At 44.0% G+C, this 19,986-nt stretch overlaps 1 protein-coding gene across 2 annotated transcripts in view; it reads left to right on the top strand.

Annotated features, from left to right (window-relative positions):
* Window positions 1-8,619, top strand: part of LOC147023279 (uncharacterized) — a 28,272-nt gene extending 19,653 nt beyond the window's left edge. For both annotated transcript variants that reach the window (XR_015059739.1, XM_085887123.1), the window contains exons 3-6: window positions 124-221; window positions 2,166-2,264; window positions 7,951-8,017; window positions 8,261-8,619. Coding sequence is in view for 1 of the 2 variants with exons in the window: in XM_085887123.1 (XP_085743249.1) it covers window positions 124-221; window positions 2,166-2,264; window positions 7,951-7,989 (236 nt within the window). In the remaining variant the exon portion in view is untranslated. The remainder of the gene's footprint in view (window positions 1-123; window positions 222-2,165; window positions 2,265-7,950; window positions 8,018-8,260) is intronic.
* The last annotated feature ends 11,367 nt before the right edge of the window (window positions 8,620-19,986 follow it).

Here is a 19,986-nt window from a genome sequence, read left to right as displayed (position 1 = left end):
AATCTCTGCCACTTCTCTGTCCTGATACTGTGAGTGCTGAATTTGTTTTGCTGTCATCTATTTTGTGCATACATTAATATCCTTCAGGCAAAGATCCTTAATTGTGATTCCTCAATTTCACAGTTCCAGGTGGATGGAAACGAGAGGTTGCAGTTCGTGAATCAAGATGGTCAAAGCTACACATAAACATAAATATTTTCCTGAAATGGACCAAAGACCAGGTATTTGTCTACAGTTTATATGTCGTAGTCTTCAAATTTCAAAAAGAATTGCAAACAGAAAGGACATCCTGTTTAAGTTTACATTCAGACTGCTTGTTCTCAGTGCAATGTCTACATTTTCACATCGAAGGACAACTTTGTAGTTCAGCAATTGGAATTTTCTACCATGAAACTAAGTCCATGAGCCTACCACTTTGTCATCACAGACAGGTCGATGGTCTCTCCATCTTCCACCACCTCCTTTCTGGTCTTGCACCCTCTGCTCTTTCCATGCTTTATATCCCTCACCCCTTCCTGATTTCTGCAGGGTGCACGTGGTCCACCAGCAACCGCCTTCTGGTATAACTCCCAAAATGCAGAAACACTGCTCACCTCCACTCATTCGTTCCTAATTTGCGCACCTGTGGAATCAACTTCCACATTCTCTTCAATCTCATGCTTCGCTCCAGGTCTTCAAGAGAGCTGTTCACCACCATCTCAGATCATCCCCAATCGAAAACCATGATCTCTTCTACTGCCATTAACTCTCTCCAATCCAAGCTATTCCAAATTCCAAGTTTTTCCTTCCTGAGAGTTTGCTTCTGTTAATTTCTGTATCTCTTCTTGTCCATCCCGTGCATCCTCCCCTCCCCCTCATTCTTCCCCACATCCCGTATTTCTCCGAGTCTCCATCTATTTTTTTTTCTCCCTCTCCTTCTGCTGTTCCTTTTGTTCTGTTACATCCTGATCCATTCCATGTTCCAGCTCCTCCATGAGCCTTGACCTTGAATACAAAGAAAAATCACATTTCTCAGGAATCAGACCCAGGCTCCGTTAATCAGAAGAAAGCATACTACAATGGAGTTCTCCGGTTTCCAGTGGCTCAACACCACTTTTGTCGATTTCGAGTTGTTTCAACAGGTTGAGCTTTTGTTATTGTCACTGATTGATTGCAAACATAATTCCTGCCCAAGTACAAAGGCTGTGCAAACCACTGAGTGCATTATTTGCCGTGGCCTCTCCTCTCCTGTTAAAGAGAGAGCAGTTGGATTACATAATTTGTAACATCATTACCCCTTCAATCTGACTGCAGACTTCTTCTCTTTGTTTCTGCTCATCCTCACACTCCTCTTATTTCAATTCTTCCTCTTATGCCACACAACTGGATACCATTTTTAATATAAGCAATTGCTGCATCATTTGCCTGCAGTGAAATGGAACGCAGTATAAACCTTACACTTTTGATGATGGAAGGATGGAGGGATAAAATTGAAAATAGAATGAATGAAAGGCCAATCCATAACTTACCCAAGTAAGCAAAGGGTTTCACGCTTTTAAGATGCAATTACATCAAAAATTACCATATTAATTGGACATGTAGGAAAATCTTACTGTTTGACCTTTCCAGAGTTGTTACAAGTTTATAAAGAGCAGACACGATGATATCGTAATTGGTAACGTCTTTACTCCTGAGGTTTCCAACTACAACCTATTGGGAATTTGTGCTTTAGACTTTGGAGGAAAGATAGTCCATGAGACAGAAGGGTTGTTGCTACCTTTTGGTTGGGCAATGTCAGAACTTGTACTTTATGGAAATGTCTGGTGGATTTGTCAAACATGTAGCTTGGTGGATGAAATTGCATTGCCATTGCAAATCACACCTTCATTTCAGAGATTTTCCGAATAAACATAATTTTCCTCAATACTGTCACATCCTCCACACACACACACACACACACACACACACACACACACACACACACACACACACACACACACACACACACACACACACACACACACACACACGCAGGTTTTTATTGTTTTTTTTTTTATGATGCTGGCTATATTTATTGTTCACTGCATGAGGTTTGTGATTCAAGTTGTTAACCCTTTGGATCATCGCGGCCGTTTTACCGGACGCTATTCGAACCTCCATATACCCACCACTACTCAAACCTCCAGACACCTGAGCGGCCGGAAGTCCAGGGTGGGGGAGCCGAAAGTCCAAGGAGCTCAGGATTCAAAGGGTTACGAAAATCACGAATACCAACAAAAGTTAAGGTAAAAAATACTGATTTTTTTTTCATTAAAATATTTATACATTATATGTGGAAATAGAAGGAACTCCAATGCAGGAGGAGGCCATTAGGGCCAAATTACACATTTTTCACACATTGCTTGCAAGCAGAGTGGACAAAATTTTCACCATAGGAGCGACTACTCATGTAGAATGTTTTAGTGATGATTCCGATGTCGTAAGTCACGTGGTGTGGCAGCCAATTTCGAAAAACTGAAAAACACTGGACCTCTGTATCTCTGAAACTGCATGAAGGAAAAATTTAAACTTGTGACATCACAAGTACTCATAGGGAATGTGTTTTTTTATGACATCATTGTTGCCTTCGTTATGATGTCATAATTGCATATGTAGAACACACCTGATCAGTATGAAAATTTTTGAGGGCTACCTCAGGATAAAATGGTCCACAGAAAAAAAAATTTTATGATGTCATTGGTCATGTGATTCGGCAGCCATATTGTTTTTCTTTTTTAAAAAAAATCTTCAAAAATCTTCTTCTCTGAAGTGGCTGAACTGATATAGGTGAAGCTTTACATGTATGACTGCCTAACCATGAGGAACAAAAGGTTTTCACATATGACATCATAGGTCACATGGTTTGGCAGCCATATATTGGATTGAAGAAAAAATATTAAATAATGTTTTCTCTGGAACTGCTTAATCAATCAATGTGAAACTTCACAATTATGATCTAACCGTGATGGTGAATATGTTTTAAATTTCAACTCGATCGTGTTCATGGTCTGGCAGCCAAAATTATTTGATTATTTTGATCTGGGTCATTTTTATTATTATTTATTTATGTTTTTTTTTTTTTAAATAAAGCTCACTTGGCTGTGCTTGGATGTGTTTGAGAGTAGAGGAGTAGCAGCTGAAACCTGAATCCTATCCAGGTTCCTCCTGATGACTTCATCTTTGCTTTTTTCTTGTTTGGGCTCCTGATTACTCCAATACAGGACTGTACCGATTTGGTCTTCCATTTGATTTTGATTGAATTTATTTTAATCCCATTCTCAATTAAATTGAATCATAATTTAAAAAAAACATCATGGATCAAGGTCAGGTGTCCGATAAAAGCGGGATTGCATCAAAGCGGGACGTCTTGGTACCTGGATTTCATTGCTATCAGTTATAAAGTCAGGTCAGGTCAGGTATGGGAGCATGTGCCAGAACAGCGCGTCGCTGCGTCCACTTTCCGCCGGTACTCCAGGGGCCTCCGTCTGGCCATCCCCCAGGCAGATGCCAGGCCCATCCCCATCTCCTTGAGATGATGGTCAACCTGCTGCAACCATGAGGCACGTGGTCGGCCCACTGGCCTCCTCCACTCATGAGACTCCCTCGCTGAGAGAATCTGGTGAGCAGGATCAGCGTCAGGAAAACGAGCCACATGTCCATACAGCCGCAGCTGACGCTCACGGACTATGCAGGTAACAAATCTCATCCGAGTCTCTCTCAGCAACCGCTCGTTGGACACAAAATCCGACCAGCGATAGCCAAGGATTCTCCGAAGAGACCTGGTACCAAAGGAATTAAGTCTCCGTCTCAGATCCTTGGTCAAAGTCCAAGTCTCGCACCCATAGAGCAAGACTGGAAGTACCAAGGACCTGAAGACTCGGACTTTCGTCCTCCCGCACAGGTACCGGCAGCGCCACACCCCATGATCCAGTGAATCCATGACTCCCCAGGCCCGACCCAGACGTCTATTGACCTCCGGCTCACAACCTGCGGAGACATGAATATCACTGCCAAGGTAAGTGAATCTATCCACGACCTCAACATCCTCACCACAAACAGACACAGACAGGACAGCAGCATCCAAGATGTCACCGAAAGCCTGGATCTTTGTTTTGACCCAAGAAATCCGTAATCCCAACGGCTCCGACTCCTCATTCAGCACCTCGAGGGCCCCCAAGAGGATGTCTAAAGTCTCCGCAAAGATGACTGCATCATCTGCAAAATCAAGGTCCGAGATCTTGACATTGCCAAACGATGCACCGCAACTTGATCTCTCCGACATCCTCCCAAAAATCCAGTCCATACAAGTGCTGAAAAGTGTGGGGGCAAGTACACATCCCTGACGAACTCCAGTAACAACTGGAAATAAGTCAGAGGCGGTACCACCACACTTCACAGCACTCTCAGTACCAGAGTAGAGTTCAGACATCAGATCGATCAGTTTCGGTGGCACCCCACGAAGACCAAGAATCCTCCAGAGGACATCCCGATTCACTGAATCGAACGCTTTACAGAGATCAACATAGGCTGCAAGCAGCCCCTGCCGAAACTCTCGTCTGCGTTCAGTGAGGACACGAAGAGCAAGGATACGGTCAATCGTTGACCTCTTTGGTGTAAAGCCTGACTGCTCTGGACGCTGGTGCTCAAGCAGATGGTGGCGAACCCTATCAAGAATTATCCGAGCAAAGACCTTGCCCGGCACTGAGAGCAGCGTCACCCCTCGGTAGTTGTTGCAGTCTTGGCGATCACCCTTCCCTTTCCAGAGAGGGACAACAAGGCCCCTCTTCCAGTCAGTTGGGATGATGCCTGTGTTCCAGGCAGAGCACAAAACTGCATGCAACGACGCGAGTGCAGCATTTCCACCAGCCTTGAGAAGTTCAGCATGGATGCCACAGATCCCTGGAGCTTTGCCCCGTTTCAACTGGTTCACCGCAGCCCGTGTTTCCACAAGCGATGGTGGACCACAGTTGATTCGAGGGTCAGCAACAGGGATTGTAACACCCTTGACGTCCAACTCGACAGCTGGGGGATCAGCCTGGTACAACCGCTCAAAGTAACCGGCCCAGCGGGCCTTCACTTCAGACTCCTCTGTCAAGAGCCTACCACTCTCTGCTCGAACTGCAGTGCTCCGAGGGATGGGCTTGGATGAACGTAATGCGCGAATTCCCCTGTAAGCGGGACGAGAATCACCTGTCCACAGGTGATGCTCTACCCCCTCACAGATTCCTCGCACATAGGCCTCCTTGTCCACCCTCAGTGCACGTACAGTTTTACGCCTCAGCTCCCTGAACAGCTCAGCTCTGCCATTCAGCCTGGCCCTGCGACTCTGGTCAATGGTATCCAGTGTCCCTTGAGAGACAAAATTCTTCTTTGCCCTGCGGTGAACTCCAAGGCATCCACCGGCAACATCAAGGACGGTGGTCTTGAAGGTGCTCCACAACTCTTCAGGACCCCCAAAGCACCCAGACCCCCCAAGTGTCCACTCAGCCTGTTCGCAAACTCCTCAGCTACTCTCTCATCCCTGAGCTTGGCAACATCCAGCCTAGGCTGGGATGGTACCATTCTCCAGGATTTAAGGTGCAGCTTTAGAGTTGCTACAACAAGCCTGTGGTCAGTATTGAGGAACTGAGCACTCCGGTAGACCCTGCAATTCTGGATCATCCTCCATCGACCGTCAATGAGGACATGGTCAATCTCCTTTGCCACACCACCAGCGTTGGAATACCAAGTCCAGCGATGAGCTTGCGGGCGCTGAAACCATGAACCAGCCACCCTAAGTCCATGACTTCTTGCAAAGTCAAGGAACTTAGTGCTATTCTGGTTCATAGTTCCTGACCCATGGGGACCAACACACACCTCATAACCATCCCTATCAGTTCCAGTCGATGCATTGAAATCCCCCAAGACTAGAAGTGTATCTCGTCTGGGGCACTGATCAACCACAGACTCGAGTGTGGCGTAGAATGCATCCTTCACGGTAAGATCACTCGCCTCAGTCGGAGCATAAATAGAGACCAGGGAAATGACACCTAAGGAGTGACGAATCCTTAATCTCATAATACGCTCGTTGACCGGTGTTACCTCAATTATCATTGGGGTCAGCTTATTGGACACAGCTACAGCAACTCCTTGGGTATGGTAACCATCAGAGCGACCAGACCAATAGTAGGTGTAACCACCCACCATTATCTCGCCGCAATCCGGTCTCCGAACCTCAGAGAGAGCTGCAATCCCGATGTCCAAACGCTTGAGCTCAGATGATAACAGAGACAGGTGATCATCCTCTCTTAGGGATAGGACATTCCAGGCACCCACCCGAAGGGACCGCCTCAGGTTAACCCAAGGAGACCGCCGTCTGGTGGACGACACCTCAGCACCACTCCGACACACTCTCCCGCAATCTGACCCAGGGATGTTACCCCATGGTTTCCCTCCTATCAAAGATTGGGGGTCCCGAAGGCTTTGCCCCAATCCCATCATCCGGTGAGCTGCCCTGCGAAGGGAAGCTGCACAGGAGGTACTCCCACGGAGTGGGTTTTCAGATTTTTTTGCGTTTTTGCGTTTTGCGGAATGAAGCGTTTTACGGTGGCTGGAGTGCAAATCCTGCCACCAACCTCCTAATAAGAAGTAACCCAACTGCAGGAGGACGTCCGCAGACACAGTTGGGCACTAGATATGGATGGCCGTTGGCTCACAAGGAGCTCCTCCGCCCTTTGACAGGTTTTGTTTTTAATCCTGCTGGGTGTCCATATCCAAACACCCTCCTCACCAGAAAACCTGGTGGGGGAGACGGTTTAGTCGCCGACAACCCGACCATGGAACAGGTTAGTACAGGTTTACATGGTACCTGTAGCAGGTCACAGATCGAACCTGACCTGACAACAAAAGTGGCAGTTATAAAGTGGCAGTTCTAATTATGTCTCTGATTAATTACATAACGCACCAGTACACAAACACCACACAAAACTACACAAACACCACACAACACAACACACAAAACAAATCCTGGCAAGGGTCTACAATCTCTGATTGCTCTTTTTCTTGTTTTAGTTGGGATGTCTACCTTCGCTGGTTAATTGTTTGGTTGGTTTGTTGCACTGTTTGGCTTATCCAATAACAAGCACCACCGTATGCAGCACCTGATTGGAATAGCTCTTTATTAGCATCAAAATCTTCCTCATCTGACATGTCCTCAATGCTGTCACATCCTCCTCATCCTCAGTCTTGTTTGTTGCCTGCATTCAGGAGAGCACTTGAAGGTATTTTGCAGGTAATCTACAAAAGTTGGTGCATTTGCATGACTACCTTCAATGCTACCTTAGGAGCAGGCAGGCGTTTCTTCCACTCTATTGACAGTTAACAATGCCCCGTGACCCAGTCATAGCATCCACTGCCTCCCTGCTTCGCTTGGTATCTGAGTTTACTTACCTGTGTGGTACTTGTAATGCAATCTACAGGTAAACTCCCAAAGTATATAGATGAGATCTGCAAGCACATCCCCAGTGTTCTCCTTACTCTATGATCGCCTTCTGAAATCACATGCTTGGTAATTAACTTTAAGCTAGGCAGTTTCCTCATTCTCCAAATGTGCTATCAGTCACACTCTGTGAAGGTTACAACAAGTTGTAACGTACTTCTCTTCCAAGTGATTTGCTGAGTTGGTATATATATATATATATATATATATATATATATATATATATATATATATATATATATATATATATATATATATATATATATATATATATATATCTACAGATACCTGATGCGAGTTTGGGTGCCACATCCTACATGGATTTCTTCAAATCTTCGTGTTGAAAATGGGGAAAAAATGATCACTTCCATACCCTCCAATACCACAATAATTATTTTGTGGCTCCATGATGCTATATTTGCTTGCAACAGTTTTCATGTGTCCTCTTCTTGCAGTCACCAGTTCAGGAGTACAGGATGCTCCTCCTATGCTGAGCTCAAAACGGTGTTCCTGGCATGAGAAGTATGTACTCAAGTCTTAATTAATTTATCTGAGTAAGAGGGTTTCTTTCATTCATCACAAAATTATTTGAGCATTTATGATGGGAGAACATCTCAGAATGGACCTTCATTGTTGTCTCTTGTGGCCAGATGTAATCTTGCTCAGCATCACTTCACAACCCGACCTCCTCTTTTTCCCTCTCTGAATTTTTAATCGAGATGCTATTGTGTACATCAATGATCACATCTATCTTCTTTCTCTCAGTTCCATCCGTGAAGGCTGCCACAAAGATGATTGCTGCTGGATCACACCATATGTTTTTTTTTTTCTCAGAATTTATTCTATGCACTAGAACCATTCCATCTGTGCATTTACATTTGAGCTATCTTGTCTGGGTTTTATTCTCAGCCTGATTATAAACTGTCAGATTGGCTGGGGTTTCAGAGGCTGGACATTACATGAACGTTCACCATCCCTTAAATGCATGTTAAGCTGTGGACCCTTGTGCGTGCATTAGTTAGTGGACATTGAAGATCCCACGATGTCTTTCACAATGAGTATATACACGAGTTATCACTGGCATTCGGAATATATTCCAAAAATCTGCCCGATGCTACAATACTAATTGTAGTATTGTATGTAAAATATATGTAATGTAGATAATTACACACAGGTAAGTAATTGTAGAAAAAATATATGTAATGTAATGAATTATTCCATCTATGGACTAGCAGGTAGGAGAATGAGAAAATGTGTCAGCTGATGACATTCTTTTCTCAATATTTCTTGCTCGAGCTGCCTTGTTTGTCTTCATCACAGTTGGCAAGAGCCAAGGAAACTGGCGCGAATGGGTATCGTAAGACTTCCTTTCTATCCAAAAAATTTTTCTCCTTGATTTTACCAAAATTAAGTCTAAGCAGCCTATAACCCTGCCTTGAACATTATTGAATTTGAGCCCTTCATTCTATTGGAGTTTCTGATTTCACTGAAAGTTTTTAGGTTTTTGGTTTGGCAGCCTCCAGTGGAAATTCTAGGTTGGTTTCTCTGTTTCTTGTCTGTTATGTCTTAAGCCTTTGTATGTATCTCATCCTGGTATTGTGACTTTTGTAATTGTAGCTCAACTACTATAATAAAATATGACTTTCACTAACATTCCTTATGAAAGATTGTGTGTGTCCACAAGTTTGTGATGTCGCATTGCTGTTATCAAACTCTGCCTCCAACTTTCCAACTCCAACAGCAAAATCGGCTACGTCATCACGTTGCTAGATTTGATCAGACATTTAAAAAAAAATCCGTTATTATCTTGTAAAACTTTGATGCAAGTGGTAATAGGTTTTGAATCTGTACATGTCGATCTTAAATAGCTCCAAGATTATTTTTTCATTACTTTTTTTTCATTGTGAGAAATGTATTTGTCATGGGTCTGGGCAGTTGGGTGAATCCCCCATGCCCAATTTGTGGTGGATGGGCGGTTTTACACCAGCCAGCCTGGATAGACGAGTGGTTTTCCATAGGAGGCAGACACATGATCCTCAGAGATTATGGCGCATGCGGGAGGGGCAATCGGCACTGGCGGAGCAATGGAGCACATGTATGCACAGCATAAGGGGTTTATACTCAAACCCCACGACAAATACACAGACACAGCTACTCAGAATAAACGTGGGCTTTAATGAAAATATAAATATTTACAAGGTAATAATTAAAAATGTGATAATACGTGAAGTAAACTAAAGTCTAAGTCAAGACACCTCCACACACAGACTTAGGCACAGACAAGGGGAAAACAAAATGAAAGAAAATCCTTCCTTTATTCTCGCACTTAGCTTGGTCCAGAGATGGTCTTGATGGAACTTTGGAATTGAGGTGTTTTGGCCTGCATGGGTAGATGCGCCCAAAAAAGCCGCTCTCTTGCAGCGGAAAAAATATATGTGAGGTAATTCGTGAGCGGTATTCTACCCGAAGGCTCAGAGACCATTGTGTGGCTTCTTGCGTCGATCATCCTCACCGACGCCATGACTTTGCAGAATGGTGCCATCTCTTTGGTCATATACACGAGGTCCGTCTCTCACAACCAGCCAAGAGTCGATGGCCAGCGTCTTGCTTAGTACGTGAGCCAATTCACAGCACAATATGAGAATCTCACAGCCATTTCATCGTGCCGAGAGGAGAGCAAAGCAAGATCCTCCGTCCCAGCCACATTCCTTTCTCAACTACAACTCCAACATCGCCCTTCTTCATGCGTCGAAGGAAAGCCAGCCGTAATGCCCTGATCTTTCAAGCCATCTCCTCGCTCTCTCGTCTCTCGACCACATGCGTCCCTTACACATAAATGAACGGAACCAACTCAACCAACAACCAAACTCCTTCCACCTCCGGGCATGGCTTGATCGCACAAAACCCGAGAAGGCCGGGCTTCTGTCTGCACATTTTGCTTGCTTGTTGTTATCATTGTGCTTATTATAAAAAGGCAACTCCTTCATGGCTGACTTGTAAATGCAAAAATGGAGGAGAAAGTCACAGGAGGCACTCACATACTGGAGGAAACTATCCTTAATCCTATCTAATTAACACTGAACCACCCCCCATGTGGTGACACATAACACTTAAGCTCACAGTTTCCCGACTTAGTTAACATCGAGATATCTCTGACATGTCCACCAACCAAACAACTCTATTCAATCATAACTTTCCAATGAAATTCCTCCATATATCCCCTCAACCGTAACACAACTCCACCCCACCCACAGAACCATAGCTCCTGCAAGGTTCAATGCAGGTGTTACCATTCCAGCTTAACCACTTACTGACTCACACCTAATTAGCCAATGAATAAATTAGGAGGGCTGTGGGAAGCAAGCTGAAGCTAACTTTCATATTCTCAACATTCTACACCCCTTAAACACATTTCCAATATTTGCAAAACCCTTGGTTCCTCGCTCCCAACACCCGGAGCAGGTAGAAAATTGCAGAAAACACACAAATTTATCATAGTAGACAAAACCTTAACCAAAAACAACCTTTTAACATTTATACATCCCCTTCTAAAGACTGCATTTCCCAGTGGATGCCACAAAACCCAACATTACCTGCAGAGCCATCCCAATTTACCGACTCCAAATTTCCATGAGCACTGTCTCTCCGGTACAGGCTAGTGACATGGATCAGGTTGGTCTTCCCTCACACACATACGTAAACCCAATATCTACTAGAGGGGGAGCACTCGGTCGAGTGCAAAACCTCCGCCGCCAATACTGTTAGGTCACTCAAGTGAACCTGATATCCTATTCATTCAATTTGACATCAAGAGTGCTCACAGAGTTATAGTTTGCAACTATCCCTTTTACTTTTAACTTTTACATACTCAATTCATTCGTCATAACTAGATTCCTTGAGACAGAAAATGATTTTACGTGGGCATATCCACCTGAAGTTCCAAAATCAGCCGCAATTATAATTTTGGCATTTTTTTTTTGTTGGAAATCACTGATAACATGTAGAAATTCCCCAAAAAAATCGAAGTTTTGTTGAAAAAAAATAGGAAATTTTTTTTATCGAAAAATTTTTTTTTTTTTGGGGGGGGGGGGGTTGGAAATCACTTAAAACATGTAGAAATGCAAAAAAAAAAATCGAAATTTGGTTGAAAAAAAAGTTGCAAAAATTTTTTTCTCTAACAATTAGGGGGGGTTGGAAATCACTTAAAACATGTAGAAATGCAAAAAAATAAAAATTCAAATATTTTTTCAAATTGGCCGCCATAACGGCCATATTGGATTTTGGACTAAGTCCAAAATCTAATGGCATGATCCTTGGACCAGACCTAACTCCCCCCCCACCAAGTTTCGTCGAAATCCGTCGAGGAGTTATTCCGTAATAATGTTCACAAACAAACAAACAAACAGAAAGGGGTGAAAACAGTAACCTCCATCCTTCTTCGATGGCAGAGGTTAATAATTCATTCCAACCCTGCGAGGCCATGGCTCAAATGTTATTACACACATGTGATCAAAAATATGTGAAAAATTACAGGCCAAGAGAGAAATCGAACCCAGGTCTGTTAGCAAGCTGTACCAGTGCTCTGCCATCTGATCTATTTGGGTGACCAACTGAGGAATGCAATTCCTCCACATATACAGGTGCCACCCTCTTTCCCCGACTGCTTCCATGGCACTCACTGCCACCATAGGAGCAGCTAGGGCCTGCTCTCGAGAGAAGACCCTGGGCCATCCCCACCTCCTTGAGATGCTGATCAACCTGCTGCAACCACGAAGCATGTGGTCAGCGCATTGGCCTCCTCCAGTAACGAGGGTCCCTTGCTGAGAGAATCTGGTGAGCAGGATCAGCATCAGGAATATGAGCCACACATCCATACAGCCGCAGCTGATGGTCATGGACTATACAGGAAACAAATCTCATTTGAGTCTCTCTCAGCAACCGCTTGTTCGACAAAAAGTCTGACCGGCGATAGCCAAGGATTCTCCGAAGAGACCTGCTGCCGGAGGAGTTAAATCTCCATCTCAGAACCCTGGTCAGAGTCCAAGTCTCACATCTGGAGAGCAAGACTGGAAGCACCAAGGACCTGAAGACTCAGACTTCCATCCTCCTACACAGGTAACAACAGCACCACACCCCAAGATCCAGTCAATCTATGACTCCTCAGGCCTGACCCAGACGTTTCTTGACCTCTGGCTCACAGCCAGCGGAGACATGAATATCACTTCCAACGTAAGTGAATTTCTCCATGACCTCACCATCCTCACCATAAACAGGTACAGACAATATGTCATTGAAAGCCTGGATCTTAGCTTTGACCCAGGAAACATGTAATCCCAGCGGCTCCGACTTCTCATTCAGCACCTCGATGGCCCCCAAAAGAATATCCAGATTCTCCACAAAGATGACTGCATCGTCTGTGAAATCAAGGTCAGAGATCTTGACATTCCAAAATGATACACAGCAGCTTGATCTCTCCGACATCCTCCCCAGAATGCAGTCCATACAAGTACAGAAAAGTGTGGGGGCCAGTCCACACCGCTGACAAATTCCAATAATAACTAGAAATAAGTCAGAGATGGAATCACCACACTTCACAGCACTTTCAGTACCAGAGTATAGTTCAGACATCAGATTGATCAGATTTGGTGGCACCCCACGAGGACCAGGAATCCTCCAGAGGGCATCCCGATTCACTGAATCGAACAATTTGCAGATATCAACATAGGCTACAAGCAGCCGCTGCTGAAACTCTTGTCTGTGTTCAGTGAGAACCCGAAGAGCAAGGCTTCGGAAAATCATTGACATCTTTGGTGTAAAGCCTGACTGCTCTGGGTGCTGGTGCTCAAGCAGATGGTGGCGAACCACAAAAGAATTATCCAAGCAAAGACCTTGCCCCGCACTGAGCGCAGCATCACCCCTCAGTAGTTGTTGCAGTCTTGGCGATCACCCTCCCTTTCCAGAGAGGGACAATAAGGCCCCTTTTCCAGTCAGTTGGGATGATGCCTGTGTTCCAAACATAGCACAGAACTGCATGCAATGACATAAGTACAGCACTCCTACCAGCCTTGAGAAGTTCAGCATGGATGCTACAGATCCCAGCAGATTTACCCCCATTTCGAATGGTTCACCGCAGCCTGTGTTTGCACAAACAAAGGTGGACCACAGTTGATTGAAGGGTCAGAAATTTGGATAGAAACACCGCTGACATCCAACTCAACAGCGGGTGGGTCGGCCTGGTCCAGCCGCTCAAAGTAACCGGCCCAGCAGGCCTTCACTTCAGACTCCTCTGTCAAGAGCCCACCACCCTCCACTCTAAACGCAGTACGCAGAGGGATAGGCTTGGAAGATTGCAATGCATGAATTCCCCTGTAAGCAGGACGAGAATCACTTGACCACAGGTGATGCTCTACCTCCTCACAGATTCCTCACACATCGGCCTCCTTGTCCACCCTCAGTACGCGTACAGTTTTACTCCTCAGCTCCATAAACAGTTCAGCTCTGCCATTAAGCCTGGCCCTGCGACTCTGGTCAATGATATCCAGTGTCCCTTGAGAGACAAACTTCTTCTTCACCCTTCGGTGAGTTCCAGGACATCTCCCAGCAATATAAAGGACAGTGGGCTTGAAGGCACTTCAAAGCACCCAGACCCCACACATCCCCATTCAGCCTGTTCACAAACTCCTCAGCCACCCTTTCCTCCTTGAGCTTGCCAACATCCAGCCATGGCTGGGATGGCACCGTTCTCTTGAGTTTAAACTGCAACTTCAGAGTTGCGACAACAAGCCTGCAATCGCCATTGAGGAACTGAGCACTCCGGTCGATCCTGCAGTTATGGATCAATACCAAGTCTAGCAAGGAGCCTGTGGGTGCTAAAACCATAACCACCAACCCTACATCTATGACTTCTTGCAAAGTCAAGGAACTTGGTGCTATTCTGGTTCACAGTTCCAGACCAATGATGACCAACACGTGTCTCACAGCCATCCCTATCAGTGCCAGTTGATGCATTGAAATCTCCCAATATGAGAAGAGTATCTCGCCAGGGGCACCGATCAACCACAGACTCGAGTGCGGTATAGAATGCGTCCTTCATGGGAGATCACTCCCCTCAATCCAGGCATTTCCAGAGACCAGGAAAATGACACCCAAGGAGTGACGAATCCTTCGTCTCATAATACGCTCGTTGACCGGTGTTACCTCATTTACCATCGAAGTCTGCTGATTGTACATGGCTACAGCAACTCCTTGTGCATCGTAACCATCAGGACGACCAGCCTAATAGTAGGTGTAACCACCCGCCATGTTCTTGCCACTATCTGGTCTCTGAACCTCAGAGAGTGCTGCAATGCCAATGTTCAAACGCTGGAGCTCAGATGATAACAGAGACAGGTGATCATCCTTTCTTAGGGATAGGATATTCCAGGCATCCACCACAAGGGACTGCCTCAGTTTAACCTAAGGAGACCACCGTCTGGTGGATGACACCTCAGCACCACTCTGCCACACAACACCGCAATCTGATCCAGGAAGTTTACCCCACGCTTTTCCTCCTATAATCAAGAAATGCGGGTCCCGAAGGCTTTGCCCCAATCTTGTCATCCATTGAGCTGCCCTGCAAAGGGCAGCAGCAGAAGAGGTACTCTGATGGAGTAGGTTTTCAGTTTTCTTTACATTTGTGGGTTTTGTAGAATTAAATGTTTTTATGGTGGCTGGAATGCAAATCCTGCCACCAACCTCCTCAAAAAAAGTAACCCAACTGCAGGAGGATGTCTGAAGACACAGTTGCACACTAGATAAGGATGGCCATTGGCTCACAAGGAGCTCCTCCACCCTTTGACAGGTTTTGTTTTCAATCCTGCTGGGTGTCCATATCATACACCCTTCTCACAAGGAAACCTGGTAGGGGAGACGGTTTAGACTTTAGACACTGACAACCCGACCACGAAACAGGTTAGTACAGGTTTATATGGTACCTGTAGCAAGTCACAGTTTTATTCTTGCCTGAATATCAAACCTGAAATAGATCAACAGATCAGACATCAATATCAATCCTGAAATAGATCAAACATCAATATCAAACCAAAAATAGATCAATGAATCAAAGATCAATTAATCAAACATCAATATCAAACCGGAAATAGATCAATCAATCAAACATCAATATCAAACCTGAAATAGATCAATCAATCAAACATCAATATCAAACCTGAAATAGATCAATCAATCAAACATCAATGTCAAACCTGAAATAGATCAATCAATCAAACATCAATATCAAACCTAAAATGAAATAGCAAGATAACGTGTTTGTCACACACTGCTTTAGCAATGTATAAACCAAAGTGATCTTTAATTTAAAATAAACATTTGATTTATTTTTTACATTATTCAACAAAAGGACTTTTCTGCCTCTGTTTCTGAAGTTTGGTTTTCTCTAACTGATAATGAAGGGATTTTCACCAATCAGCTACTCCTGTGATAACTACACTGCAGTATCACTGTTTTGTGACGTACACATTGTGACATGCATTATAAACTCAGACCAACTTGCATCCTTGTCCACCAGACCTGTAAGCATTGTGAAAAAAAGATATTTCAACATTGTAACTGAAAATTGGTGTTTTACACTATGACCTTGGCTGTAAGCAGTGACCTTCTTTACCTTGGGACGCCAAGATCATGTGACCAATGAATAGCCAGTATCATGAAAGATACATGTACAGTACATACTTGATCACAACTTTAGCTTTTATAGTACCTGAGATGTTCAATATCATGCTTCTTTGGTATATCTCTAAAATGTAGGAATTATGTTCCGTTTAAATGCAATTTGAACCACAAAGCTACATTTTTGAAAAGTCCACCAGACATTCCCATAAATTCTAGATTCTGACGTTTTCGATAATTTATGGTGGAAATTTGTCAACCGAACTTGTACCGAGCGATCACTTTTGGGGATCTGGTTCGTGGATTAAGCCATTTAATCAGAGAGTGCATCTTTATTTGAAGGAGATATTGGTTGCCCTCTGTATAGGAACTCGAACATTAAATATTTTTATGCTGCTTTTCGAAAGTAGGTGCCCGCTGTGTGCCGGTTCCTTGGCTAAATTCCAAAATTCCTGCCTCCTAGTTTGCTGCTTATTAACTGTTGGTACTTCCAATCTTCTCTCGGGATAGCCAAGTTGATGGTGTGCTCGTCTGGTAGCTATTGGGTCTTGGATTTGATTTCGCACATGGTTGGATTTATTTGACTGAAAATGTCATTCTCATGCCAGCAGGATGTGCTACATCCCAGATGACACGGTCATTCTGCTGGGAACATAAATCCGGTCGTACAACCTGCACATCAGTTGTGAAGGTTCGAGACACCACTTTATATTTCGTAAAGAGTTCACCATTATGTGTCTCTTCCTGGACATATCCCCTGCTTTGGAGTTGTCTGTATAATTAGCACTACCTGCAGTAGATGGGAATGATTGCACAGACAAAATCTGTCTTAATTATTTTGTGAACAGGATGTCTGATGAGCGATGCTGAGAAATCGATTCTGTTTTTAGCAACTTTCAATGTCGCACAGAGTGCACTTCTCTTTCAAAGCCGAGTGACCTCCTTTTGGAGAGTTACTCCCTTATCTGTCCTTTCAACAAATAATTATACAGCACATCATCATAGTTAATTTAATTAATAGTGCACTTTGATGGCTTCATTTGAAATGAATGTGACAAATGCAAGGAAATCTAAACAACTTGGACACAGAAGGCCATTTGGTCCATCATATATGTGCTTTACCCACACCCCATGAATTTAATCTCCAGCTCCAGTTTATTTGCTTCATTTCACAGGGAGGGCCACTGGGGGGGGGGGGGGTAGTCGTACATACATATACATATATCCACACCTGAAACACAAAGGTGTGGGAAAGTTAATTTTTAAAAGGGGCAACCATATTTAAAATTCACATTTCCTTAATATCAATAATAAAGAGCCATAATTCCATCTAGGCTGGCAAAATAGATTACATGTATATGCATGCACTCATCTCTGAGCTGCCCAGCCTGGGTTCGAATCTCAGCCCAGCTATAAACGATCAACCTCGTGTTTCTCAAGCAGGACGATTCATCAATGTGTGTGCCATCCCTCGGTTAGCCGGAAAACCACTTGGCCTGTCTGTCAGAATTAGTTACTTGACATTAAAGATCCCACAGCGTCCTTTGCAATGAGTAGGCGAGTTATGGCCGGCATCGTAGGCAAATTTCACATTCCAGCACCCTCGGTCACGTATCCTGCGGTGGAGTTATGACCTATCCGGGATTGTAATGCCAGCCAAAGGAAATGCTTCCGCAGAACCAGCGATCTGTATGGAGAATGGTGCCCAAGTACAAATAGTCTTCATGGATGTTTGCCCTTTTTTGTCCCCTAAATGGTTGGGATGATGGAATGGTTTACAGATAATCATGAGCCATTCATGCAATTGAAACAAATGGAAATCACAGTGACACAGAGAGTGATCAAGCCAACCTGTCACATATGCTTCTTTCTGCTGTATGCCGCTTCTCGGGCTCATGGTGTAGGTTGTATGTATTATTGGCAATACCTGTACAGTACAGTAGTCGTATATGAGGTTTGAAACGTTATAAGCCAGACTGATTATTTAGGATGACTATTTTCGTCATACAGATTGGTAAGTTTTATGCTGGTTGCCCTCTGTCTCGCTCTCCTGTTTTTGGAACAGTCAATTATCTACAAACAAAATATTGAATGAAATTAATTCCATTCCAAAGTGTACATGAGTAACGATATGCTTTATTCATTCTGGGCTTGTAGTCTACATCAATTTTCAACAATTTTTGTGTGATGTTGTTGTTTTCTTTGTGAGCTGAGGGTTCCTCAGCCCACTGCCAGAGAGGTTGCGGCAGAATCCCTCTCTGCTAATCTCGAGAAAATAATTGTGCAACTTGTCATATGCCGAGAACACGTCTTTTAATGCAAGAAAGACCCAGATTCTCACTTTGTCCCTTCAAAAAGATTATCTGGCAAATTCCCGAATTTATTTCTTTGGGAGAGGTATGGTCTCATCAGGAGTTACTGAGCCTTGCTATATCCGCTGTATAACCTGTCTTCAACGGATCAGCTGCTGTCTCAGAATTCTCTGCATGGTCTTTCCTTCATTGTAACCTAATAATGGCGCTGAAACTTAAAGGCCTTCATCGGAAGTGTAATGGAAACTAGCTCTCCCCGGTGGACCGCTGATGTGCTTTGTTGCCGATGATATCTGAGAACCTAAAACCCTCCACGTCATTGACATCTCATGACAGAAGGCTGAATCTCATGGTGTTCTTCATGCTCACCATAGGCAGGTTGGAGACCTTGCATTATCTTTTTTACTGGCTACATTCTGGTCTTACCCTTCTTGCCCTCACATCTCTCTATCAAATCCATCTCCATCCAGGTTACACACCTTCTGCCAGAAATCCTTTCTTTGTTATCCTACCCAAGTCTAAACTTAACAGCCACCTCCATAAATTTGATCCCCTCCTCTTTCATTTGTAAAACTGTTTTCCTGGCTGACCATATTTTATGTTTGACTGAAGCTTGCAGGAATTTGTAATTTGTCCCATGGAGCATGTACTCTTGGCCCAAGACTCTCATGATCTGGCTAACCAGACCTGATGTTTGACGGAAGCGCACAGGAATTTGTAATTTGGCCAAGGGGATAACGATAACTCACCTGCCCTTTGCAAAATAACCCTTGGGAAATATTGAACCTCCACCAACGATTGATAGCAGATCAGTTCCATCTGTTTAACATTCATCCACGGGATGTGGGTGTTTTGTTTCCACTCTAATGAGATCGATAACTCCATAAAGCCAGTTTTGACTGCAGAAAGATTATGGTGTTAAAAATAGCTTGACGTTCTCACCTCTCAGCTGTGTAGTTGTTTCTCCGATCCCCTGTTGGAATAAAAGGAACTATAAGACTTGAATCCTTCTCTATCCATGTCGTGAATGTATATTTCACCGATATTTGGTTGTCATCCCGTGCATGCGAAGCGTAAAATGGGGTTAAGCAATTGGTTCACTCTGTCTATCTGTCTACAAACGGCAGTTTATGACTGAGGAACAACTTAATTGGTTCGTGGGCGCCAGCAGTGACCACTATTTTCGTTGTGTCTGTGTGTCTGTCTGTCTGTCTGTCTGTCTGTGACTCTCTGCAGAGCATAGCTCCGTGGCGTTTGATGCGATCTTGATGAAACTTGGACACAAGCTAGATATCATGGTCTAGTTGTGTCTTTTTGCATGAGCGGTGTCTCACACCCCTTGTGGGCGGAGCCACGCCCACTTAATTTTTTTATTTATTTTTAATTTTTTTATCTCGATTTTTTTCTCGCAATTTCATTTCCTAGAAGCTGTGCACAATGTCCATAAGTACAACATATAAAAAATCCGATTTGATTTGGTCAATTTTGACGGAAGAGATAGGTTGTTTTTAT

The sequence above is a fragment of the Eptatretus burgeri genome, chromosome 7, assembly GCF_056783735.1.
Source record: "Eptatretus burgeri isolate ZD-2024b chromosome 7, Ebu_testis_v1, whole genome shotgun sequence".
Taxonomy (NCBI): domain Eukaryota; kingdom Metazoa; phylum Chordata; class Myxini; order Myxiniformes; family Myxinidae; genus Eptatretus; species Eptatretus burgeri.
Note: the sequence above shows the minus strand (reverse complement) of the source record. Positions and strands in the feature narration are given on the sequence as shown.